This window comes from Labrus bergylta, chromosome 8 (genome assembly GCF_963930695.1).
Source record: "Labrus bergylta chromosome 8, fLabBer1.1, whole genome shotgun sequence".
NCBI lineage: Eukaryota > Metazoa > Chordata > Actinopteri > Labriformes > Labridae > Labrus > Labrus bergylta.
The window spans coordinates 23,349,681-23,375,821 of NC_089202.1; the positions used below are offsets into that span (position 1 = coordinate 23,349,681).

The 26,141-nt window shown below is 43.1% G+C and overlaps 1 protein-coding gene across 1 annotated transcript in view; it reads right to left on the bottom strand.

The window, feature by feature from the left end:
* agmo (alkylglycerol monooxygenase) overlaps positions 1-26,141 on the bottom strand; it is a 47,796-nt gene that overhangs the window by 15,894 nt on the left and 5,761 nt on the right. Inside the window, exons 2-11 of the mRNA XM_020653602.3 lie at positions 24,273-24,403; positions 23,195-23,346; positions 12,471-12,574; positions 11,104-11,199; positions 8,897-8,963; positions 8,030-8,095; positions 7,500-7,579; positions 6,986-7,120; positions 4,760-4,876; positions 497-579 (exon numbers count right to left, since the gene is read on the bottom strand). Coding sequence (XP_020509258.1) covers positions 497-579; positions 4,760-4,876; positions 6,986-7,120; positions 7,500-7,579; positions 8,030-8,095; positions 8,897-8,963; positions 11,104-11,199; positions 12,471-12,574; positions 23,195-23,346; positions 24,273-24,403 — 1,031 coding nt within the window. The remainder of the gene's footprint in view (positions 1-496; positions 580-4,759; positions 4,877-6,985; positions 7,121-7,499; positions 7,580-8,029; positions 8,096-8,896; positions 8,964-11,103; positions 11,200-12,470; positions 12,575-23,194; positions 23,347-24,272; positions 24,404-26,141) is intronic.

Here is a 26,141-nt window from a genome sequence, read left to right on the forward strand (position 1 = left end):
ACCCACCAGTTGAGAACCACTGCTTTAGTGTCAAGCTAACATTACAAGGCAAACAGATTCTGCAAAGTCAGCAAACAGAACACCAATTGCAATTCAGGCTAATGTCTGATCTAAAAAATATATATTTTTGAGTTAATTTTCTCAATGAAATCAAAGTTGCAACAAATGGATATTTCATGTGTAATATTTTATGGCAGCAGCTAGTTGACAATTTGCATTTTTTGCTCATTTATTTGGACAAAAGATGAATTAAAAGATGTGTTTTTTGATCAATTTTATGACAAGTTGCTGATTATCTCCCCACTAGCTCCAGGAGTCTGTTGTTTTCCTACTTTTCTGTCTTGTTTGCCATCTTGTTCCCCCTCAAAGATTTATAAATGGTAGCTTCCAAACCATTGACATTAACATCCAGAAGCTCTGCGTCGAAGCTACATTTTTTGTTTCTCTAAATGTGCAAGAGAGTCGATGAAACAATCAGTGGTTGAGCGTGCTGTACCTCTGATCGATGATGTAGCTCAGCGAGGTGAGAGTGAGCAGGATGTAGAGGACCATTCCCAGGACGGTGAGCTGTGACATCATCTACAGAAGGATTCAGAGAAACATTTGCATGGCATGAGAAATGCGGTCGGGAAAAAATACATTAGAAGCTAAAGCTTAAATGAATCTCATGGCTGGTTGAGTTACGATCACAGGAGAGCTGACTGGGAGAGCAGACAGAAACCGCACGGCTGCTTGACTGTTGACTTGGCACTGCCAACCAAAACATGTCTGACCTTGGGAGTAAGTGTACTGGCACATACGGCATCCTGCAGAACTGAGTGCAATCTGCTTCTTACTTTACACTGACAAGCCTGGATTACAGGGAGGCTCTAATCAGCCTGGATGGGTCTTGACGGAGGACTTGACCACAGAAAAAAGAGACTTGAAGGGAAACCAAACCCCAGAGTTTTTTAGAATTTACAAAAATGCCTCAAGAGCGTAAATGTATCAACATGGACAGGGCTGGAGGGGGGGATCAGACACGCCCACTCATTCCTTCATGCCGTAAATATCAGCCACAACATAATAAAGTCTATGCTACATGCAAACACATACACTGATTGGCATGCTTAGCTAGGTTATTTAGCCATGGGTAACAACCCGAGAAGCAGCAATGCCACTTCAGTGTGGTTTGATGTCGAGGACTCTTCTCCTCCAGAGTCTCCTGAAGGCCAGCGACCATGGCGGTCCAGAGCCATCTCAGTTTGAACAATGAGCACAGGCAGCGAGTACTAATACAGCAGATGCTGAGGACAGAGAGGTGCGGAGAGGATGGGGGACTTCCTGATTGGTAAATGATGCCTCCTAAAAAAAAAAAAATTAAAAAAAAAAAAAAATCGGACAAATAGCCCCGTTTTTGTACTTCACAATCTCACTGCAAGCCAGGATTCAGAAAAATGTAATTGCAGTAGCCGGGTTTCAACCTGTAGAGGGCAGTCACTATGCATTGACCCAATATTTACAAACTAAACACTTTGAGATTTAGACCAAGAAGTGATCAACTGATCACCACTTGCAGAGGTTTTCAGCTGAAAAAAGTGGCTGGGCATTTTGTTTCTCTTTAAATTTGAATCCTAAACGGGGCCCAAAAAACCAATACAGGAGCAGAAATCCTGCGCAGAGTCTCTGCATTTTACTCTACACTGACAGTCCTGGGTTAGGGGGACGCTCTTATGGATGTGCCTTGCAGGGGGGACTTGAACGGAGAAAAATAGACTTAAGTTTGAATCAATAAAAGCCCCTAAACGGAGCCAAAACAACCAATATGGGAGCAGAAATCCCATGCAGATTCTCGCTGACCTTTTTCCGAAGCTTTTTTGGACGCAAACACAAAACTGACAAGAGGAACAGGACGTGATCTACGGCCTAATTTTCCTTCTCTAACCTACGGCCTTGGCTGAGGGCGGCAGCTGGAAGCTCGACGTCTCCTGAGGATGCCGCAGGCTGTCAGCTTCGGTTTAGATTTCGCCCGACACTCAATACAGAGCCTAACAGCCAAATCTCTGTGACTGCTCCCAATACCATGCAGCCATATATAGTAAACATAAAATCCACCCATCAACAGGATGCAATAAAACCCCTCCCCCGTCTTTATGTTTACCCAGCAGTCGTAATCCATAAACCCCCATAAGAGCTGCATGATCTGAACCCTCACAGGGGATCTGATATAATTATGTGTTCTGTGAATCAAACGTGGGATTTTCTGGCCTCGATCCAATTTGTCAGAGTGAGTCAGAGCAGACTGTCAAAGGTTGTTAAAGTTGAATGATTATTGTGTTGGAGTTCAAAGGCTACAGGTACAGTTATTTTTAGGAAGCGGTGTTATTAGGGGGGAATTATTTTGGATACATGAGCGTATCTGTTTGTGTAACCCGGGGGGGGGGGGGGGGGGGACAGAAGTGCGCGCTCACATAATCTTCATTTTTGTTTGGCTATCTATCACCCTGGGCGGTCTGCACTCGAGCGTTCAGGTGGTGAAAAAAAAGAAGAAGAGGAAATGTGCTGTGTGTCTTTCATCGAGCTAATTTTTAATGTGACCAAACGTCAAACTGCAGCAATAACAGCTGAGGACAGAAATAAAAGTTAACATCTGGTGGCAGCGGACTGATTGTGTTGTTCTGTCGTCCCCGGAGGCGGAGCAGATTTACTCATTATTCAGGATGAGTATTTTAACAAGAATATGATGATTTCACGACGGCTCGGAGAGTTAACACTCAGTGCGCTACCATGATGTTGAAAAATTGATTTATTGTGTTTGAGTGACCAAAATTAGCCTTTTGAAATTAATGTAAACCAAGAACTAAACTACCTAAGCCACTGTTGCTTGGTTACAGTAGTGGACTTATGCTGCCCTCAGCAATGACTGTTCAGTGTGTTTAAAGGCCCTGACACACCAAGCAGACAGCAAAGAACTAGCGGCAACGAAGGCCGACTGTGGCGTCGCCTCACGTCACCTTTTGTCTTGGCCGAAAAGTTGCACCTGAACACACCGCAAAGACTACAGCCAACGGCCAACCATACTACAGCGGCATGCTCAAGGGGCTTTCCTGAACCTGTGAGGAGAGATGGAGAAAAATGAAACCTCAAAAGAGCCAATCAGAGAGATTCCTCTCACTGGCCACGGATTCAACATGTCGAATCAGCCAAAAAAAGGCAGACGGGTAGCGCCACACCGCAAAAACTAGGGCGACGACCACTCACCGACGGTCCAACTAGGACCGACGATCTCCGTGGTGTGTCAGGGACTTAAGATAGTTCAGCATTTCCAGCGCTCAGGAGGGTGAGCGCTACATTGGTTTTGTACTGAATAGGTCGCTGCATGTGTCTGTGAGGCTCCCAGAGGCTTTGATGGAGCCAGACAGCAGATGATTGGTTCTAAGATTGGTGTACTGCTGGCATAAGGATAACACACGTCTTATACAACTGGTCACTTCAACATCATTTAAATGCAGGAATAGAAATCTTTGTGAAAAGTCGGCACGCGGCTTCATTTACAGAAATAATCTCAGGTATAATTTCAGATGATTTTATGATCCACCCACACAAACTGTAGCGCATGCCACAGCAGGTACTTAAGTTTAAATTCTGCAGTTACAAAAACACTACATGTCGAGTCGAGTTGTCCTGAGACGAGATATTATGCACATGCTCACTTCCCCTCGCTGCCTCTAATAGTAACAGTTCATCGGACCTATAATAAAAGGTACACGTTTGGCGTGCTGATGATGTAATTGAAGAGTAGCCTAACCTTGTTTTCATGGCTTCGAATTAACGCTCGGCGCCATAAATTGTCCGGCAGTGTATCATCAATTGTCAAGCTAAATAAGCAGCTAGCGAACATGTGGGTATAAATACATAAGAGTGACATGATTTATTGTCGGGCCGGAGAGCTCACTTTGTTATTTTCCCTCCAAGTCTTGATTGCTGCATCCTGAAGGCTGTTTGGGTTGGGAAATGGTTGACTCGACAATTAAGGCGTTTGTGTTCACTGCTGGACCACCAGCTGGTGTTTCATTCGCAGGGAGGGAGGGGAAACCTCGACCCTGGAGAGGAGGTGTGTGTGTGTACTGTATGTGTGTGAGGGGTGGGGGGACCACAACTGAAGGATCAGAGTGGAGGTAGCCATCACAAAAAGGACGGGCCGTTTTGATTTGGGAGTTTGAAGGGGGGGGGGGGGGGGGGGGGCGTGACAGAAGTTTCTGGCTAACCAAAACTATGTCTGGGGGAAAAAGGCTTCCAAAGATAACTGCTGAGGAGACCTGCTTCTTTTTTTTTTTCTTTTGCGGGGCAGGAGGAGGAGGAAGGGGGTCTTTTGGCTCGTGAAATGGAAAATAATAGACAAAGGTTGTTCTAAAGGGGAACGTCGATCAGTCATCCTGTCATGATGTTAGACAGAGCTGCTCTTTTCCTGCACGATAAGTACAGGACTCTGCTCGAGCACCAGAAACCACAACAAACAAACTGTAATTGGGTGAAATAATGTTGGCAAACAAACACACAGGCTTAATTAAAGAACCCAGGACCACCTTGTCATACTTCATATGAGGGATTACAGGAACCTAAACGTCACAACAGCTGCATGAGAACAGATCGTCACCAGCTTCTAAAAAAACGAGATAACACCATCTCCCCTACAAAAGCATCCCTGTAGTGATTTCTGCATGCCATCTCTTCATCACCGTCAACATTTACAGTTGTTTTATAAGTTTTGAACACATACCATCTTCTTTTCAAACAGATCGTGGTAAGTCCACAGCACCAGCAGGAAATGGATGACCACATAGAGCTGTAGAGGAAGAGACCAGCTGGGATCGTGAGGAACTTCCTTTCCAGTAACCTGAACATGGAAAATAGAACATGTTTAACCACCTGATCTGAAATTGTTCTGTTCAGTTCAGTTTTCTAAACAAATTCACCTTTATTCATGATTAACATCAGATTCATACCAACAGGTTCAGAAATGTAACCCTCAGTAGGAAAACTAAAAAAAATGTCTGTAAATTTCCGGGGATCATTTATGAAAGCCTCTTAAAAAATCCTGAAATGTTCTGATGATATTACCTGATAAGGAAATTCACCAACATTTTCTAAAATGGCCAACTAAAATTCCAGGAAAAATTCTGGGGATGGTCTTGAATATTATCAGGAAAAATTCCTAAATTCCTTGAAATCCTTAAAGGTCAGAATTATCCCAAATGTCCACGATTCCTAAGAATATATGGAAAAATGTTGTAAAGAAATTCCTGAAATTTCTGACAGTTTCTGAAAATTCTCTGACAAAAAAAAAAAACAGAAATATTTTTTTAGAAATATTAGCGAAGCGTTCTGAGAAAAAATGGTTCTGGGATGTATATCCCACAGTTTAAGGAAATACTCCCCAAAGTTTCCAGAATAATCCCCTAATCAGGTAAAAATTTTAATTAAATTTTTGGAAAAAAGATTTGATAAAAAATTATTTGATGAAAAATACCCCAAACCCTAAAAAGTTTCATGGGAAATTACCACAAAAAAGTCTTCAGTCTCCTACTGACTGAATTTAAAAAACTGGAGAAAGTCATTTTGTTTCTTTCCACAGAAGAAGTCCTCCAGGATTTATTGGGTGTACTAGTTTCTTCATAACGGACTATACGATTCCTTCAGTAAGAACTCCCATTCGACCTGTTTTTGTGTTTCTTATTAATAAGTAATCAGGCCTCAGGGCTTCATGTTGAGACTACATCCTTTTTGAGGAATGAAGCACAAAAAAATCTGGCCAATCACAGAGATGCCTGTCTGAGATTCAGGGGGGTTTCCCAGGATTCATAGGAACTGAAACAGCCACATGTGGGTTCCTCCTGAATCCCATCCCCAATCCCGGATGGTATTTCAGCCAAAGTTAGCAAGAGCATGTTAAAACAGTATCTCCTCTTTAACTTTCCTTTCCTTCCTCCTTTAACTCCTTCATGGTCAGACATCAACGAGCAACTTTTCACTTGAACCCTCTCAAGATATTTAAAGGGGACATATTATCAAAATCCACTTGTACAGTGTTTTTGAACATATATTTGGGTAACCTGAGTGTCTACTGACCCACAAAATGTGAAATAAATCCATTCAGTCCTTTGTTTGTGGTCTGCATAAGTCTTACAACACAGAGAAAAATGCTCTGTTTCAAATTTGCTCCTGGTAGAAAAAATACCCTCCCCTCCCCTCCCCTGGTATCTCCACCCATGGACTCCACCCCCAGCCTAGAACAAAACTTTAGGCAGGTCGGCCATTTTTATTCTCGCTACAGAGGAGTGATGTCTCCCGGGAAAACTCAGGGGGGGGTTCATTGTATTTAAAGAGATACACACACCAAAATGCAGCGTTCTGAAAGAGCTGGTTTATACAGAGTCATAAACCTCCTCTGGTGCTTGATTCATGTTATAATTTGACCAAAGCACAGCACAGATGTTTCATTTAGACCACAGGGGACTGTTTGAAAAGCTGGAGAAGGGGGATAGTATGTCCTCTTTAAGTTCATCTCCTGCTCTTGCTGCGTTCAGAGGGTTTTAGAAGCCAAATGTAATTACTCAGTCAAAGAGGATTTGATTCTTTCTTCAAGTGTGAAGCATGAGGGGCTCAATATGTGACTCCATCAGCGTTATTTCAAAGAGGCATTCAACTGGAGCCTGTTTCTTTCTGCACACACACACACACACAGACACTTCTACTTTAAGTGCATGCAGTTTGAATCCCGCAGACTGCTTTTAAAGACAGTGAAAATGAACTTATTGTGTTCCCTCTACAAAGCTTTTATTTGATGTGGCAGTTTCTCGTAAAACTTGCAGAATAAGTGAATCCTTCAATAAGGCGTGCTCTGAGTCATTTAGCTTTGTGTTTCTCGTGTCAAAATGAAGGATAATGAAGACTGAGGGCAAAAATGTGAGAATATATGTGACGTTTTTTTTAATTTTGTTCTCACCACAGGATTGTCTACGTGGTCGCCGAGTCGACGTTTACCAGGTTTCCAACTGGGCCCGTTGAGAAAAGTCAACACTTTGTCTGCGATGGTCTTGTAGGTTTGGGATCGTCCCCACAAATCAAAGTAGTAGTGTAACTGAAAGACAGAAAACAAATCAAACATCAACATGCAATCAAAAGCTGCATTTCACTAATTAACGTTTATTAAGCCAAAGCTGTGTGAACTGATCCTGATGGAAATGCTTCTGAGTTCATTAAGCGCAACATCAGTGAAGGCAGCGAAAATAATCACAACATCCCCCCTCCTGGTGTTTCACTTTATTGGCCTCCTTCACCTCAGACAGGCACTTTGTTTGGAGTAAAGTAATCATGTTAGGGGTTTTTTTTTTTTTTTTTTTTTTTTAAATGGAGGGAAACACGAGCTCAGATCTCATCTGCTGAAGGTGTTTATTGTCAGACGGTTGGAGGCGAGCTGCTCGATGGCACACAAACCATCGATGGAAGACGAGACTCACCTGAACGTAGAGGATGTCAAAGGTGTTGATGGGGAACACCAGGCCATAAATCACTTTTTCTTTCTCTTCAGCGAAGGTACCTGAGGGACACATGAACAGTTTGACTTGAAAAATAAATCTGAGATTTTTGATGGTAGATGTTGCTGTGTAAAGAGAACATCAGAATTAACTAATTCCATTTATACACATTCACAAGCCGCCGCCGAAGCAGAAGGAGCAGCTGGGTGTTAAGTGTCTTGCCCAAGAAAACATTGGACATGTGGCTGCAGGAGCTGGGGATCGAACCCGACTCTAGAGACGACTCTATTACTGAGTTGCAGCTCCAATATCAGTATCATGACATTATTATATCATGATTATTGTTTCATACATTAATACATTTTATTCAATTTCATATTTCCCAAATAACATATTAACATAACATATTAACCATATCTTACATGTATCTTCATACAATTCTACGGTTTAATTTACGCTTTTGCAACGTACATCTGAGAGTAAGAAAAAAAAAACCCCAAGGATCTGCTCACCGAATAACCGGTCCCAAATGATGAGAATTCCTCCGTAGTTCTTATCAATGCAGTAAAGGTTTCTCCCTGTTGAAAGAAACATTTTGTTTGATGCGAGTTTTTAAATCAATTCAACATGTCTTATATCAGTTTTTTATTTAAGGCAGGGCAAGCATGATTTTGAAAGTAGCATTCCCTCTGTGCTCCGTCTGCACCCACCCCCTCCCCTCTGTGCTCCCTCAAAAGCCACGCCCCCTCACTTACATGCAAAAATTACCAACCCTACCTTTAAAAGGACCAATATGTAACTCTGACCCCCTAGTGTTTAAAATGGATACTGCAGTCCAAATTCTAAACATTGTAGAGAGCTGTCTCCCCCCGCCCCCCTCCTCTCTAGAGTCGATGCTCACGCAGGTTGCCATGTGGTGGACACTGAAGCTTCAGTGTTTAGCCAGCTCTGCATCGGTCTGTAAAACTTTCTGTGTTCTAACCTCTCTCCATTTTTCAAAAGCATCTCCAATATTGATCCTAGTTTGAGCACGTTTCTGCTCATTTGGTTTGACCTGATAACTGCTCTCATATCTGGTAAACCGTGGGGCGTCCAAAACAACTGCCTACCTTCTCTGGTCCAAACAAATCCAGAGCATTCAGGACCAGAATCTAAAGTTAGAAGGAGGACATACTGGCTGCTGCATTGTTGTCAGAGAAGCCAGCACTTCAACATAGCATGTTTCCTTAATGTCTGATCATATAGTAAGCTCACTTTATCATTTCACTCACTACACATCTAACTTACTAACCTCATCATAAGACTCGTTACATGTTCCTTCTCTTCCTTTGGACACCAAACATAGAATAAGAAGACTAGAGTGTGAATGTGTTTCTCACCGTGATGAACTCTGTGATGTTTCGGGGTGTTGAAGATCCACTCCAGAGGTCCGAGGTTTTTGATCAGCTGAAAGAAAATGAGAAATGTTTTTTAAAGGAAACATTTTAAAACAGAAGTGACCACATTTGTAAAAGAGGCGTTGTGACTAATCGACACTGCTTGACAGTAGCAACTTCTCAAATCACACACAGCAATGCTTTGTTAATGTCACTCTGATTTATTACTTAATCATCATATTGGTTTTTATTCTCCCCTTAAGTTTGAATGTTCGATTAAAGTCTGGTATAGACTGCATGATTTTTGCATTCTCTTAAGTTTACTGAAAGCCAAACTTCAACACAGCTCTCATAATGTTGGTACGTCAGCTCTCACACTGTGCGATGATGTATCTTAGGCTGTGAGTCAACACGCAGCATCATCAGTGTGTGTCAGCCCGATCGAGCAGAGGTTGCCATGGCTTCCGTCTCTTTTGAAGGTTGTCAGTCATCCAGGTCAAGGTAAACTGGACCAGAAGAAACTGGATCAAGCCTTTAAGTAAGTTCACTTGCCTTTGGATCGAGCTTCAACATGTTTTTTATGAAAGGCTTACTAACCTTGTTTTATCCAGGACGTTTGATTTATTTGCTCTTTTAAAATCGTTTTTGTCATTTCTATTTTCTTCTCTACATCTAATTTTTTTACAGCTACATTGTTGTTTTTATTGTCATGGGGTTTTTTTTGTTGGGATTTTTGGGTTCTGTAAAGCACTTTGTAACACTTTCAACAGCTCTGTGGTTGTGTGGTCGCGCTGATTAGTGCGTCTTTCATGCTGCACTTCTATTGGTTGGTTAGTTGACATAGATCGTAGACGCATTCACATTGTGAGATGACTGTCCTAAATTTCTGACACTGTCAGATATTTGTCGCAGGCTGTCTTTGGTCCCATGTCAGGATATGGGCAGTGGTGTAAAGCAGGGTATACGCAGGTACTTCTAAATCCCCTCTGATTCACACCTGTGTTTGACTGACAATATTCAGTATGCTGCGATTTTTTTTCCAAGGATGGTGAAGGGATGACCCTCCATACTCTGTCTCTATTGGTTAGTACGCACTGACTGAATATGCAAGAGGAGTCTTACATGTCACTATTAATAAATAAGAGTATACCCGATTTTTGAGGCACCACTACACCACTGGACATGGGTCATCATTGATCCTCTAATAGAGCGACCTAGAGCATCCATTTTGGAGCCTCGACCACAGATATGACCACGATTTTGTTTGGAACAGCCCGAAATCATAAAGTCTGTATGCCACATAAGAGCAGTATTCATCAATCAGACAACCCCTCATTGACTGTGAGCAGTGGAGTATTAATGTTAGGCAAGGTAATCGTAAAAAATCAATACCCATTACCTGCCATTCATAAAGAAATACATCCTTAAAATGTCATCGTAAAGAACATTTTGTTCATAAAAAGACCCGATTTGAGCCACTTTGTCGTCTTAGATATCCAACAGATCCACCAGTGAGTCATTAAAGATTACAGAGGCCACACACTTTATTCCCCCTACGTTCATGTTTCCCCCTTTGACTGCAAATCTCCATTTTCTTTTTTTTGATGTTGTGCATGAATACGGCAGACCTCTCAGTCTGGAGAAATGTGCACGGCTGGTCAGGATTTCTCAGTGATTCATTATTTCCATGTAATGGCTGCGTCTGGCAGCCGAGCGTGAGAGTTTCATCGTGAATGAAAAAGGGGTCTCCACCACTTCGCTCTGAGGCTCCGGAGGCCGCAGCGGTGCAGCGAACAGAGCGCCAATAAATTACATGACATCAAAAAAAAGGGCCATAAAGGAGGCATAAATTACATCCCCTCAGAAAATTGAGACTATTACGACTGTTTTCACTAATAGTGCACTAAAAGATGGAAGGCGTTTCAAATCCATTTGGTTCCCTCTGAAGATTTTAAAAGTGATACTCCCGGTCGCTTTAGAGGCAGAGAGCGGTCATGCTTCTGTTTGGAATATTTCATAAAATCTCATTATTTTTTATTGAACACAGGTTCCTCTGAAACGCTGCGTCTACAAAGGCTCTACCTAACGGACAGATTATTGTTGGCACATGGAGAATGATCACTTCACAGGCGTTTTATTCAGTCAGATCATTTAAAAAACGGAACAGAAGAGGGGACTACAGGGTCTTTAACCTGTGTATGAAGGTTTACCTCTGTGTGGATCCAGAACTGGTAGAGAAGGTTTAACTGGATGTGGACGGCAAAGATCGAGGGGGGAGCGACCAGAGCCAGGGGCAGGTAGAAAATCTGATGACAGAGAGGAGAGAAGTTAAAACAGCACACGTCTAACAAACCTCAAAGTGCAGATTCACAGAGAGCTCGTGGCAGGAGCGGATCCAGACTTTGGTGACTGGGGTGGCCAAACTGGGGCCCTGACTGCACAAACACACAAATGAACAGCATTTATTTACCCTTTCTTTGTCCCCCAAAAAAATCTTCTCTAACTCCTTATATTACAGTATCTGAAAGAGGATATTTATGTGCTTACTGTAATGTAAAAAGTAATAACACAGTGGTGATGTATAAGGACACAAAAAGAAGATTTCTGAAGCCAATGCATGAGTGCAAAGAAACTGCAGTTCCTCGAGTGTCCACTTGAGGCTGCCTCCAAAAGCCTCACATGTCCCATACACACCACATATTAAAATTCTCATTACTATATTTATGCCTTTATTTAGAGATAGGACAGTGGATAGAGTCAGGAATCAGAGACAGAGAGAGAAAGGGGAATGGCATGCGAGAAAAAGGAGTCACAGGTCGGAATCAACCCGGGGCCGCCCTCTTGGAGGACTATTGCCTCTGTACATTGGGCGCCAATAACCACTAGGTTACCAGCGCCCCATAATGCCTATTTTAACAGCAGAAACGCTTCATCTTGGTCATTTAAGTTTAGCAGACATTACTCAAACATCAGTAATCAGTGTGTTGGTTTGAGATATTTTCACCTGCAGATTTGATGAAGTGCGACGTATTTCTGGCGTCAGGATTGGCCATGATTGGAAAACAAGTCTTGCAATTTCTGAGTTTTCCAGCACGTGTGAACCATCTCTCAGAGAGGCTGATAATCTAAACCACTTAAACAGCTTGGCGATTCAGGTTTTATAATTGGGGGCTATTTTAACGGACACATGTGTTCTTACAAAAGGACGTTGTGTTTGATTTTGAGAACATTTGACCTTTGAGGCTGGGGGTCGGGAATCTTTTCTTTCAAAAGGCCCATTTCTGCCAGTAGATCCCCCCCAAAAAAAAATCTGTCGGGAGCCGAGAAATATGTTTGAATATTTGATTTCTGGCAACAGATTTACCAAAAAGCGCTCCTGGGGCATGATATATATAAAAACAGATGTTTTGCAAAGCCGCAGGGAGACACCAGAGAGGGGAATAAAAGGTTGTTGGTGGCCGACCCCTGTTTCGGCCGTAAAAAAAAAAGCAGAAAAAGTCATTGGATAATGCCATTAATGAACCAGACCTGCTGAGGATGAGGAAAATCAGATTATTTATTTCCATGATTCTCTTACCCATGAAGTGAACTGCTGTGTGAGCGACTGTCTGAGGGCTGTGGTCAGGTTGTAGTACTCTGAACTGTGATGAACCTGGTGAGCAGCCCAGATGAAGGACACCTCTGCAGAGACAAACACACACACATATAGATTCAACTTATACTGACGCCAAAGAGTCCAAATCTCATATGAGGGTTATCAGTTTCCCCCACCTGCTCATTAATGTGTTACAGAGCTAACAGCAGCCATCTAACCGCGGCGAGATTCACACTCGGGCCTTGAACCCTCGCACACATCTTCGGCTGTCTTGTGATTGACGAGTGATTTATCTCTAAAATCAACCCCATACCTTCCCAAGATAAGAAACAAGATACTTTCAACCCCCAGAAGGACACATTTCGGCCCCGCTCCCGGCCCGGGCCGTGATGAAACGTTGAGCCTCGAATGTAGCCGGCCATTTAGGTTATTATGACTGTGGAGGTATTCGGCTGCAGCTGGTTAGCGTCCAGCCTGACGTCCCAGAGCTCCAGTTTACATTCCTCTGCTGTGTTGTGATACTTGCTACATTAATATCTGTGTTACACTTCATTTTTACACCCAAAGGGAACAAGCTTGTTAAGTTTCACAGGATCTCCTCGCCGCTTTCCGGACCACCCCGTCTGCGCTGTGCTTTTTGGCACCTCCCGTCCACTTTGGCCTCTGCAGCCGTACAACTGAGAACAGTAACCTTCAAATATTGCTGAACCGCAAACCCCCTTATAGACTATGTAGAGTTTAATGTATTTATTATAAGGAAAAGTAGCTCGAGTTATTAAAAGGAGGTTTGAGTTTTACAAGGCAGCCTTCATGTGTGATTAAAGGATCAATTATCAAACAATTGAACTTGACTTTAAACAAGTGAAGGTGGTCACATTAAGGAGGGCTTGAAGTTTAAATGTCAGGCTTAGAATTTAACATGACATGAATTAAAGTGTGGTCTCTTCACACACATACACATATCATTTTTAGCATAACAATGCATTTAAGTTATTCCAGATAATTTCACTGGTCTCATCATCCCAATGACTTTTCCTTAAAATGGAAATTTTAGACACTTTAGTAGATTTATTTTCTTTGCTTTCTGGTGGAGAGTGAAGATGAGAGGATGCATGTTACTCATAATCCCTGTATGTCATTGCACTGAATATGTTATCACAGCTAGTAGCCAGTTAGCTAGCTTTGCATAATTTTTTTTACACTCTAGTTCCTTGCTAAAAGGCACCTCAGCAGGACTCAGGAAGTGACCTGGCACCTCTCGAGCAACCTGACCGACTTCCAAATTGTGGTCTGTACTTGGTCTGACTTATACCGGTAAGGTATCTGGCGCAGCTTTATAGGTTGCTAGGCGACAGGGGCAGGGCTAAGGAATAAAAGGGTAAAGACGGGGTTGGCTGGTGACGCATACGGGGGAATTCACCATAGACCAGACCGTCCCATTTCAGCGTGAGCCGTCTACGCTGCCTGGCTCCTTCAAAAGGATGCTTCCCCTGAATTCAGAGAGAGCGACCGATTCCAAGCTAAGCTAACCATTTATTTATGGAGTTTCATCACTACCATACTGAGGCAATAGTCATAACAATTATCAACAAAAAACATATGCATGTTTTTCAATGTCAGGCTATTCTTAAATATATTCTTCATTGGAAAATCCCCCAAAATTGCAGCAGTGATGTTTTAAGAAGTTTTTGTATTCAAGCACATATGTTCAGCGTCTTTGGATACCCGATTGAGAAAAATCATTCCAAAGAAACACCTCAGACTCCCTCCCACTTGAATACATTTGTGAGTTAGATCATGAAGTCTTGAACCTGAATGGTTGAGGGGTCCGCTTCACCTGAACAAACACACGGCTTAGACCTGAAGGTGTGTGCAGAAGGAGCAGAGGAGCTCCCCGATCTGTCTGATCGAGGGAATCCCTCACACGTTCAGGGAAACTGTGGAGAAAAAAAAAAAAAAACATCCCACTCTTGAGCAAAAATCCACACCTTGGTTTTTTAAGACGGAGATGGTTGAGTTTCTGCAGGTGTGGGAGAAAGAAAACTGCCACTGGGAATGTTTTTGTGAACTGAGGTGAAACAGAAAAGGTGTTGTAGGCTGTATTTACCTTCCAAACACAGACGACAGTGTTCAGTGTGAGAGGAGAGAGACGGGGGGGAAAAAAGATCAAGACTGACAGTTAAACAGAAAAATTACAACACTCCTTCCGTTCTGAACCATGGGGGATCCGAAGATGGACTGTCCCGCTAAGAGACATATTTAGAGGATAATCCAGCCTTTGTTTAATTCCAGCAGCCCTGAGCCTTTTTTTCTCCTCTCTGGAATCGAGCTTGGCAAGGTCCAGGTCTAAGGGCGGTTAAGATTGATGCTCGTTGTCACTGATAGGAAGTAGGAACGGCTAGGCTTCACTGCAAGCCTATGTCCTCATCTCAGGACTCGGCGGGACGCTGCATAGTTTGGCAGGGCCAATTCAGGAGGGAAGGCCCGTTAATGGTGAGAACCAGTGCCACAGAGTCTGCGTTCCCAGCAAGAGCAGAGAAACGCTGAGGACGGCAATTCCATCTGGCCTCCAGCGAGCCTCAAATCAGGCCGTCTCAGGAAGAACGAGGGTGAGTGCACGCTAACCAGGTGATGGACAATTATGAGACTTTTATGAGACTTTTATGAGCCTTTTAGACGTTTGCGCAAATCCCTCAAACTCAACTGTATGTCTACAGAATATGGACGTCTAGTTGGAAATCAGGATCAGGGTGGAAAAGTGCAATTCTACGGAAGCCCTAAGATGACACGCATCCATACATAAGTTTTCATTCAGTTTTTTTTATTGTTTTCTGGCGATCTCGACTTATTTATGACATATCTCGGGATAATAACGCATGTTGTCTTTTTCTTGAGATCTCGTGACATTGAACTTGTTATCACGGGACACCCAGCGTTGTTTTCTCGAGATTACGACATTAATAAGTTAAAATCTCCAGAAAACAACCAGAAATAACTTACCATAGGATAACGGAGTGGCTGTAGTATTATCATAATAAAACCAAAAACTCTAAGGTGATTTGTTTGAAATAAAACCAGATACTTGTGCCCTAATGAAAAGACAAGTGTTCAGTGAAGACGCCACATGCTCCAGTCATGCCCTTATATCCTTCTGATAAGTTGCATAAACTACCCAATGGGCATTAGTTGCAAGCTCCCGGTAGTGAAAACGCTGATGCTACCTACCCTAAAACATGGCCCCTCTCGGCCATCTAGACCAATGGGCAGCAAGAGACAGAACATCACCAGGATTGTCAAATGGGAGCCTCTCTTCATTGTTGTTTCACCCAATTATTCCCAAGACACATCAGGAAGGCTGGACGGTTACATCTGGCGTCCCAGATTACAAAACCTGTGCGACTCAGATACGCGTTATTGTGCTGGCCGTCACCACCCTGCTTCAAGACGAGGTCTGGGAACAGCAAGGTGATGTAATGTTATGCTTCCAGGTTACAGTTGATTTATATCATGACACATAATCAGGGCCTATAAGTCATAATCAGTCATGTTATGTGACTGAGTAAGACTTTAACAAACTCTGTTTACATCCATCTCAAGCCTGTCAGGAGCGCTGCTTATATAACCAGAGTCATATAAACCGAAGAACCAAAGTCCGACTGAGAATCATAAATCCAGTCCAGTGAGAGCCAGCTGTGAGCGTCGATAATTATCAAACTGTTTTCTAGATAACGCTGCGAGTACAAGCAGTTAAAAAGGAAAACAATCAGCATAGAAGGAGATCATAATGGACTCATTTAAACAACCTTCAGTGCATTAAACGGCGCCATTAATCGGCTGCCTGATCATCACCCTCAGCGACAAATCTCTGGCACCAGCGGATGTGTGCAGCCCTCTGAGTGGTGGGCCGACCTGTCAATCACAGGGGTAATGGCGTGTGAACAGCCCTCCGGTGTTTGGATTGGAGGGCTCTTGGATGGGATGCCAACCTAAACAGCTCGTAGGGACGGTGGGCTGACTCCCCCCCCCCCCCCCCCTCCCCTCACCCGCTGCGGCTGCCATACTTCATGCTGTCCACACGGCTCAGCCACACACACTAAACCAAACACACACTCACTCCGGTCAGGCCCACTTACAGCTCTCACAAACAAGAGTAAAAAACTATGTCTAAAAAAAAAGTGAAGGGTGATGGAAAGTGGCATTTTTCTTTCATATTTAAGTAAACCCGCATGATTTTTAAATCGATGATTTTCTAGATTCTGTTTGTTCTTACTGAGCGAAACCAAAAACATTTAAAGCTCCTGTGAGGAACTTTCGATTAAAGTCGATTTTGGCGCCCCGCTTTGGACAAAGCTGGATGATTTATCTCTTTGCTGATCTTGACATAAACATGTGTAAATATCGTTTTATGATAAAATATCTCGTCCTTCTTGTCAAATGTAAAACTCACAATGAATCTTTGGTATTGCATGTTTTAGAGAAGCCGATTCTGCAGCGTGCTGGTAATCGCCTCGTCTGACTCCGGGCAGATTCCTTCACACGGTTTAAATTGTGCTAATACATTGGACTAATTGAAACTAAGACAGTTCTGTTTTTCCTTTTGTACATAACGGACATTTTATCAATTGAAAACTTGTGTTATCAAAGTGTTAAAAATGAGGATAACCCTGATTGTGATGTGATTAACGTTTAACATGTGCAGTGTGAATCCCTCTGTGGATGCCCCTTCAGTCTCTCTCTCTCTCTCTCTCTCTCTCTCTCTCTCTCTCTAAGTAGACACTCCCTCTCTTTAATCGCACACTCAGCAGACAGAGCGAGCGCACAGTGACCTGTAGATCACTGTTGATGTTATCTCTGCCTCCCGCGAGGCCTTTCACTCGCTCTCTTCTGCTGCTGTGAACGAGACCCCCACATCCTGACCGAGCCGAGCCGCACCAGCCAAACCAAGAGGGGACCTGGATTCTTTAGTCCCCCCCCCCTGCAACCTGCACCGGGGTCAGGAACCTGCCGTCACTCTGAAGATTTATGGAGCCTGGGGCCAGGTTAACCCCCGCCCCTACCCAACCCCCCCGAACAACACCCACCAACCCCTCCACCCCGCCACACAGCCAGGAGGTGCCCCTCTTTAAACAATAACATCCCCATCAGCTGCCTCGGAGGACAGCGGAGGAGAGGTGGAGAAGTGCTGAGCACATGTGTTTGTCTGAACAACTGCTGCTGTCTGCAGAGCTGACGCTGCAGGAGGAGGAGGAGGAGGTGTTGGGATCCAGCAGCAGAACTAAAGAGGACCTAGAGAGGTGAGGGAGGCGGAGCTTAGGGGGGCTCAACAGGAAGATTTTGAAGAACTTCTTTTTTTTTTTTTTTTTTTTTGGTGATTTCTCACAGAGTTGCGGAAAGTCTCAGTTTGACGGCTTGATGCTAACACATGATGGCAATTCTGTTAGCGGGCTAACAGGCTTAGCATCGATTGCGGCAATTCTAATAATTTATTTTGATTAAGTAAAAAAAGTTAAGAGATGATTAAAGTTTCTTTGCATGTCCACCATCTGTAACCAGTTGTGTTATTGTTTACTCAGTTATCTAAAGGGCGGGAGTGACCGCTGTGCATCTTTAGTTATTTTCCCAGCAGTGTGTTATTTAAGTTGAACATTCCTGAAGACCTCAAGGAGGGCGGCCCAGGTTCCGATCCGACCTGTGGTCATTTCTCTCTCTCCTAATTTCCCACTCGCTCTGCTGTCCCATCTCTCCAATAAAAGGTTTAAAATATATAAAATAAATAAATAAAGTAAAAAAAAAAAAAAAAAAAAAAAAAACTGTGAACATGACAGGAGGCTTCAGTTGTCCAATCACATTAGAGGAATAAATCCAACAATGCCAATTGGCTGCAAGAGAGCGTCTAGGGCGCAGACAGCTGCTTCCTGTGGTCAACTAATAAAGACAGAAAACTCAGGTCACACGACAAGTGAGCGTTTCAGGACTTACATTCACTTCTTTTTGGCCCGCAGCCAGGAAGTAAACGTTGTCACATAGTGATAGACCAGTATGATTGGACGCTCTAATTTTAATGAGTGGATTAGTAAACCTGGACCATTCTTATCCTTCTGGACAACCCGGGCCAGATTATAAACACACATCCACAAGGAAGCTGCTGGCATCATCTTTGAATGTTTACAGACAGAAACCCCCAAACTCTCTGATGTGTCTGAGCTATAAGCGTAACGCGGCACGGTCAGTGCGGTGAGACAAAATGCAGCGTGACGTCATCACCTCACATGTATAATCAGCGCCCGGAGAGAGCTGAGCGGCTGATTAGTGGCCTCAGCCAGGAGTTAGACGCCAGCCTGAGAGCAGAGCTGCTGAACAGAATCAACAGGGCCGTCAACAACACGGCCGCATCTGAACAGAGCCATCCTGAAGCTCACCAGTAACATACGTCACCGTGCACCAGGCGGCGTCAGAACAGATGTCTGTCTGAGGGTGAGGAGGACGAGACGGGTACACAGGGTTTGTTTTTGATTCTTGTCAGCGCTCAGGTTATTGAACCGATGTGTTTATATAAGGTGAATTCAACGTCTGTCGGTACATACGCAGGAGGTTAAAGGTATAGCAGAGGATTGTTATTTCAGAGGTGAGAGGAGGCTTTACTTGTATTTGTTATTTAAGCTTTTCAATGACCTCATAGGTGTTTATCATTTACGTTCAAACCTGGGTGTTGATCTCATGATTTGATTCGAAAAAACAATTAAAAAAGCGATAAGAAGAACAACAGTAGAAAGCTCACTGATGCTACAGTCAATGGATTTTGGACATTCACCAACGATAAGGGTTCAAGTAAACACTATCAGGAGATTGGATAAATGACAAAGGTCACTCAAATATTTGAAATTCCAGATTAACCTCCGCTGTAGGCACGTCTGGTGCCCCTTCCGTGTACATTCAGCCCCCGATGCCAAGCAAAGGTCACTGATATGTTGTTTATAGTCACAGACTGTACGTCCTGAGTTTCATCCTGCCAGACAAACGCTCCTTTCTTCCCTCTCTTTTCAATCCGTCGCTAATGTCTCGCTAGCGTTGGTCGGGAGCAGAGCCAAGCGGTCGTGTGACCTGGGTAAAGATGGCATCAGCCCTCCGAAACACAGATGGCCTTTCAAAAAAAAAAAAAAAAAAGACTTTCCATGTAATTATCCTCAAGCTTTTCCTTTTATGTGGAAGTCATAAGAGGGGGAAAGTATGAACAAAAGAGCCATAAAAAGAGGCCAAACTGAAAGTGATATTTTACACTGAGGCTAATAACGACATCTATTTCCCAGCAGACGATGTCACTTCTGCCTCCTCCTCCAGATTTCTAGAGCAATATTCCCCTCATTATGCAACATGAGGATTTATAGCTCGCATGTCTTGACACAATAGGATGACAGATGCTGCGTTCTTCTGAAACTATTCCAAGATATGAGTGCAATAAAAGAAGACATGCGTTCCTACATAGGAGATGACGATTTGACACTCAGCAGAAGAATTCTCTCTACCCACATCCGACAGCTGTCTCATTCCTCAGAGCTTCATTACAGGCGTCTTTCATCCCACACGCTGGAGGATTTGGGTTGAACCTCGCCTGCGGAAAGAGGTCAGGTTGTAGTTGACCGAGACGACCTCGGCTGACCTCGGAGTGAGGCTTGAGGACCGTGCCGGGCCCTGCGCTGCGGTCGGGGGGGGAAAGCCGCCTCACGTTGGTTACAAACGGGAGAAAGCTTATATCCTGTGGGCACTCCGAAGCAGACAATTATCCACAATGTTCCACAATAACAACCCCAAACAGGCTGGAAAAAAAAGGAAATAAAAGTAAGTGGAAAAGTTTTTTCAGACGTGGAAACGATTGTGCGGTCCAAAAAAATAAAAGAAATCCGACAGAATAAGCCGAGCGGATACGTGATACCGGAGACGTCATCTCTCTGCATCGTCAGACAACGAGGGTGAAGACAGGAACACACACTTCATTAAAAACCTTAATGAATGTGACTCAGCAGACGCATTACCACTGACTTTATTCAAAAGGTCACACACATGGAAACATCCATTTATTCTGCCTCACCTGGAGTCAACGGTCAATGGACTTGATCTTGTTTATTTCTTTTCTCGTCTTCTGACTACTCAAATCGCTTTTACACCGCAGGTCACACCTACACATTCACTGATGGTAGAGGCTGCTGAGTAAAAAGTTCATCATCTTAGCAGCAGGAGCAACTTGGGGCTAAGTGTCTTGCCCAAGGACACATCATACATGTAGCTGCAGAAGCTGGGGATCGAACCCTGACCTTCCAGTTGAGAGACGACCAACTCTTCCATTAAGCCACAGCATCCCTCGCCCTGCCCTCAGCAGTCTAAAACCCACGAAGTTAACTTTGATTACAGAAACTGAAACCATCAGTTTGTTGCCACTGCATCATGCCAGGATGTTTCCCAACTGAGATATCGATTTCACTTCTTTATTCTGTCACCAAAACAACCTTTTCTACATATTCACCAAAGACAAACAAACATTAAGGACTATTTTAAAGGAGGAATATGTAACTCGGACACCTAGTGTTTAAACTGGGTACTGCAGTCCAAATTCAAAACATTGTAGAGAGCTGTCTGCCCCCCGCCCCCTCCTCTCTAGAGTCCATGCTCACACAGGTTGCCATGTGGTGGACACTGAAGCTTCAGTGCGTTTGCCGTTTGCATACTGGGCTAAATTCATAACATTTTCAGTCCATGTGAACTTCTTTTCCAGTTCACGTTCAGTTTTCAGACTTTGGATTTAAGATTTTTGGTGTCAAGGGTTTTCAAGCATTGATTTTTCATGTCAACGGACCACTATCACCATGATGGCACACATGCCCACACTCTCTCATTAACAATTCTTTTTTGCTAAACCACGCAGCTCTTTAAGGCAGCATGTTAGTTTTGACATGTACTAAAGCAGGATGTCCTCGTCAAGTTGTATTCTAATTCTCTAATTAGACCGCCTCTCTGCAGAAAGAACAACATTAGAGTCCCTTGAGAATTTCAGACAGCCAAACAAACAGACACCACCATGACAGTAGTAGTATCCAGCACGCCTCCCATGCATGTTAGAGGTAGAGTGGTGCAAGAGAGTGAAAACAACCTTCAGCAGCATCCTGAGGGAGCGTACTCCCTCACCTCAGGCTCATGGAGGCCAGCTGTTTTCCAGCCAAGGCAGAAACAAACAGTTTGTGTTTAGCCAGGTTCTAACACCAACACAGCCGCAGTGGACTTTCATCCAAAGCGATGCTGACCAGGCGGGCGGGCGGCTTGATGTGCCACTGACACAAATAAACATTGGTGCTGGCCACAAATAAACGCCTCTTTTCCGGTGAGCTGTGTGGCAGGCGAGCAGCTGGCACGTGCATCAACGAGCTGACACACGGCGCAAAATATTGATCCACTTCTGCAGAAAACTGTGTTGCAGCTTGAGTTGTGTATTTTTTGGTTTCACAGTGATGCTGCAGGATGTTGCTCGCAGCTCTAAAGCCATGACTACATACATGTCGTTGCTGAGTGAGCTCCGGGGGTTAAGACCACAGCCCTCCAGAGACCACGACCTCTCACATGTGCACAGCTCTGGAGCAGCTGCATGTAACTCAAAAATAATTGCTTCCTCCAAAAGGTCCAGGAAAGCATGATGTGTGTGCTATCGTCAGAGCTGCTCGCTGCGAGGAAGGCAACTAAATCAGGATTTTAGGTCAATTCATCAGCAGCAGCTCCCTTTGTAGATTTTTGTTTTTGTCACAGGAGGGACGAGTTACAGAGGATGGGAGAGGACGTCAGTGTGGTGCTGTTATCTTTACTCTCTCTTTTTAAAGATTTTCACTCATGCACTCCTGAACATTTCTAGAATGCAGCCTGAATTCCTTTTTTTTTTTTTACACATGACCCTGACGGAGTTTGTTTATCGCAGCACAAAACACACACAGGAGATATTATCTAAAGGTCATATCACCTAGTCCTACTTGAATTAAGGTTGTCATCATGTCTGATACTTCAATATTTTCCATGTTTTAAAACAAAACAATGTCAGATATTTTAATGATATCGAGGTACAGAAGCTTTGACAGAAACATCTTTTTCATAAGTTAGGTACATAGGAGAGGAGCAGACTTCTGCACAGTGTCTAAATTGCACAAATGTTTTGATACCAAAAAGTTGCCAATGTGTGAGTTCAGTTTAGTTTCTTGTGTTATTTTGTATATTGTCCCTGATCCAAATACATTTACTCTCAGAAGAGAAAAGATGCTTTGTACCAGATTTAGCTAATAAACTCATTTCAATCTGTTGTCCCTGGGTAGATGATGGCAAGAGTAAAATACAGAACTTCTGAAAGTTTTGCTTCTTAAAAACAAGAAATGATCCAACGCCGGCTGAGTGTCAGAGCAAAACATGCAGAAGACCGGGGATTCGGTCTGAGCTGTTATCACAAATCACTATTTGACTTTTACTTACTATCAACTGTGGCTGGTAGACTTAACAATTGGGGTTGACTCGTGTGTGCACTACACTGGGTAATGATGGCTTTGCAAAACTCCATGTCAGTTCCAGTCATTAGCAGCTATGAATGTCTTGTAATAGAACTATTGACTAAATAAATACCAACATAACGTTTTGAAGGTCTTAAAGACTAAACATAACAACAGTGTGTCGTGTGCTGGTACCGTGAGCGAGGCGGTGGACCCAGTAGTAGCAGAAGTCGACGCCCAGGAAGCTGAACCACCAGGTCCAGGCAGAGTCCCAGGGCAGCTCCAGCAGGCGGTATTTGTCCCACACGTACATGTAGGCAGTCAGCTCACAGCCTCTCACCAGCAACCTGCGGGAGACGGGCAGAGCTCTGCGTCAGATCTCAGTGAGCGGGTTTTACTGAAACTTATGATGTACTAAGACCCGTTTTTTAAAACATCTTGTGCTGCATGTCACCACAAGAAAAAGAAAAAAGAAACATCAAACCTTAAAATAACAGCGAGTCCTGTGAAGAAACCTCCTTCTTTGTCACATTTAACAAACTTCTTTAATAGAATCAAATATCAAAGGCTCAGACCGTTACTGAACCTCAAAGCTGCCTCGTCTGCACTTTAAGTTTGTTGCAAAATGGAAGTAAAAAAAAAACAATTCATTTTACTCCACAGCGGATTTGATTAGTCATAATGCCATAGCCATCCAACTATGACTGACCACGATTTCTTCTGAGTTTCATCATTGAAACGATGGTTTACGCTCCTGTAGGAGACACAAGTTCGTGATCGCAAATATGGTTTATTTGCGATCTCCGGCTTGCTGTTACCATGGCAATATTTCAGTCCCTGCAAACTTGTGCTGTTCGGCAACTTCAACAAACTCGAACTACGATATGACAACAATAACATTATTGATAACAATATAAGTATGACATTAAAGATAACGTTTTGAAATAAACGCTCTAAACCTCGGTTTGTTGTGACTCGTTGGAATGGCAATGGATTGTGAGATATGTACTTCCTTAAAATCCTGTAAAAGAAATATCTTCAGAGTCTTTACCTTTTTCTGTTTTCCAATTGTTTTAATGTGCCAAATCAAATGTTTTAAAGTCAAGTCAGTTTTCAGGCCTCTGGTTGTCTTGCTTCCAGGATTAAAAATATTGACATAAGGATTTACTGACATGTCATTGGAGGATTTGAATGGGCAAGTTTACCACTCTATACTTGTTGAATTTCTTGTGTAATGCAGTGAGACCTGACTAAGAGCTGCCTTAACACTCACATGGGGAGTCTGGAGATCATTCCAGAAAATACAGAGGTGAGTCCATCACCGAGTGTAATCGCTGGGGTACCTGTCTTCAGAAAGCCCACGACCACCTCCAGCACCATCAGCCCTATAAAGAAAGGAGTGGCCTACACACACACACACACACACACACACACACACACACACACACACACACACACACACACACACACACACACACACACACACACACACACACACACACACACACACACACACACACACACACACACACACACACACACACACACACACACACATTTACAGGGAATCATGATTCAGCAAAACTACATACTGTGAAAACAAGACAGTCTCCAGTTCACTGTAGCCTACAGCTTGCATATTTGTTCTGGCAGATAAACTAAAAGCTCGAGGACTTTCAAGTGTTGTGATCCGTGATGTTTGTTTCACTCTGCGAGGCAAAAAGCAGCAGGTTTAAAGCCACAATGTGTTGGCAGATCACAGATCGCAAAAGATCTTGGTCAGAGGAGAGCTGTGCTGGAGGGAGAAATAATCTCACCGGCTCTCCAGAGAACATCAGCGCTAACAAAACCCAAACTATTATTTTGAGCTCTGTCGTCAGCAAACCAAGAACAAACAAAAGAAAGAGTACAGAATATGAAACTGATTGACCTCCAATTTCCCTGATAAAACAGTATTACCAAGTCATCCAGGTTATGTTAAGCTAATTAACCTAAGTAGAGAGGTGACAGCATGTAGCTAGCTGCTAGCTAAAGCTGGATAGCTAGCACCCTGATGATTTTATTGCCCTCATTTGTATTCCTGACAATCCACATACACGTCAGCTATGTGAGTTATTTCCCTGTCATGTTGGGAAGCTTATCTTTATTGTAAAAACATAATTTCATGCTAACAGCTGCATGCAACATTAGCTAACCTAAACAGTACACTGACTTGTTTTCTGTGTTTCTCCTGCAGACCAGCTGACAAATCTCAGTGATACCTTCATTTAAAATGCAGTTTTCTTCTGAGTTTGGGATAATGTCAATAAAAAATCTCAACAAAATATTAAACATGTACAATTTTGCAGAAATGTTACACATAATTCCTGTGTATACTTGAAGTATTTTTCCCTATTGTAAATACCTCTTTCAATAAAATGTATAATCATAAAGTGATTAACAAAACGTTTTCTTTAGTTCATTTTCTTTGCAAGTTAAAAGATAACACTAAGTCTAAGTTAGAGTGACCATACGTCCTGTTTTCAAGCGCAAATCTCTTAGGCTATACGTCCTGTTTTCAACCAATCAAAACAATACAGCATGATTGCAAAACTGGTTTGTCTGTATTAGTCATTAATTGTAGTTGCCAAGGCTGTAGCTTTTTTAACCAAGAGAAAAACATCACTAATACTAAGTCAAAGTTCAGTTCTGTTTTGACTGCTCATGGTCTCGGGTTTGCGGCTATTGCTTAACAGGACATGCTGCGTAACGACAGGAAGGCGAGCTGTAACGCTGAAAAGGAAAGTCAGCATTTTCTGAAGAGCTCCAGGAAGAGGAGAGTGACAGCTTCCTTTGACAAGTACCTGACAGTGAATATGCTGCATTTTTTACACACTGCAAATGTCCTTTTTCACAGTAATTTATAGCTTTTTTATTACCAAATATTCTAAGCAAACTCCTGCAAAGTCTGAAAAAAGGTCATGAAGAGGTGACACATTCTAAAGTGCATAAATACCTGGGCATCGTTGCCAAGGTTTTTGTGCTATTGAGAATGTGTCACCTCTTCTGCTCTTCATCTGTTTGTAAAAGACAAAATTAACATCTGCATCTTTAAGAGAGGACTGCAGTCTTTGGTAACCTGTGAATTTGAACAGACCACTCC